Consider the following 1494-nt stretch of genomic DNA (forward strand, 5'->3'; position numbering starts at 1 on the left):
AGGTGATCCGGGGTTGCCAGGTTTTCTAAAAAAAAAAAAAAAAACAGCAAATTGCTACTCAAAACTAGCCCAAAATTAGCCCAACTGCGTTTCGAGGGGGGTTCACCGGTAAAAATCGCGTTCCGGGGTGTTAAATACACATATTTCGCCGGGGTTCCTCCGGTAAAATTTGCATTCCATGGCTAAATATCACGTTATTGGGGTCGATTCAACCAGTGAACCTGAAAAACAACCCACGGCAACAGTGTTAAAGTAGCCCAATTCCATGGGAAAACCGCAGACTTGGCAACACTGAGGTGATATAAAAGAGGAAAGTAGGCATTTGGACCAAATCACTGTGAGGCAAGGGAGGGGGAGACTCAGAATGTTTCAAAACTTAAAATGCATTTTTGCCTCGTTTGTGTTGTTTTATTACTTACAAAGTATAAAACATTGTTATTTACAATACACAGTGTGGTTTTTTATCATTTTTAGGGGGGGGGGGGGTCAGATAAGGGGGGTCCCCCACGGGATTTCCGCCTATGCCTACATGTATTTAGCTCTACTCTAGTTGCTCAAGTGTTTTGCTGGTCATAATTGTTTGCTTTTAAGATTAATTACTCACATCCCAGTGTTATTTTATTATATCATTCAGCGAAACTCTTTTTTGCATTCCTTGAATGAACAGTCTTCATTGAAACACATTCAACCTCCTACAGAGAAAGATTTCTGAAAGACTAAAAGCTTAAAAATATGATAATTAGCATCTGGTTATGGTCATTATTAAGGTGTTTCTTACGTTATCTAACTGCAATTATAGTATAACTGTCTATTATCTAACGAGAAACAACTATAATGCGCTTCATAAAATACCACTACTGTCCAGATTTCCAAGAGGTCAATTCATGCATTAAAATGTCAAAAAATGCAGTGACACACTTTACTTCCGTATTCCTCAGTTCTTATGGAAGCCTATGGGAGTGTCGTAGCTCTGTTTCTCAATGGCTCTGCATACATCTCTGGATGTTGAAAATGACATCTCCCATCATTCTACTCTCCTTTATAGCGTTATCAAGCTTCGCCTTTCTTACTGTTTTGAAAATGTGACCTCTAGCGGCGAAAACTTGCATATTGTGCCTTTAATCTTCAGAGTAGAATCTGTTCTCACTCTTTCCCTCAATCTTTCCAGGTGAGCGTTCACTGACCAAGGATAACCACCTCCTGGGCAACTTTGACCTGACCGGCATCCCTCTGGCTCCCCGCGGCATCCCTCAGATCGAGGTCACCTTCGAGATCGATGTCAACAGCATTCTGCGCATCACCGCAGAGGACAAGGGCACGGGCAACAAGAACAAGATCACCATCACCAATGACCAGAACCGGCTGACGCCCGAGGACATCGAACGCATGGTGAAAGAGGCCGAACGCTTCGCCGATGAGGACAAGAAGCTGAAGGAGCGCATCGATGCCCGCAATGAGCTAGAGAGCTACTCCTACTCCCTGAGAAACCAGATT

At 43.0% G+C, this 1494-nt stretch overlaps 1 protein-coding gene across 1 annotated transcript in view; it reads left to right on the plus strand.

The window, feature by feature from the left end:
- The window catches only part of LOC107686376 (78 kDa glucose-regulated protein-like), a 24691-nt gene extending 23439 nt beyond the window's left edge, over positions 1–1252 (plus strand). The window contains exon 6 of the mRNA XM_016483344.1: positions 1169–1252. Coding sequence (XP_016338830.1) covers positions 1169–1183 — 15 coding nt within the window. The 3' untranslated portion in view covers positions 1184–1252. The remainder of the gene's footprint in view (positions 1–1168) is intronic.
- Positions 1253–1494: the final 242 nt, after the last annotated feature.

Source organism: Sinocyclocheilus anshuiensis, unplaced genomic scaffold (genome assembly GCF_001515605.1).
Source record: "Sinocyclocheilus anshuiensis isolate Anshui unplaced genomic scaffold, SAMN03320099.WGS_v1.1 scaffold1557, whole genome shotgun sequence".
NCBI classification, from domain to species: Eukaryota; Metazoa; Chordata; class Actinopteri; order Cypriniformes; family Cyprinidae; genus Sinocyclocheilus; species Sinocyclocheilus anshuiensis.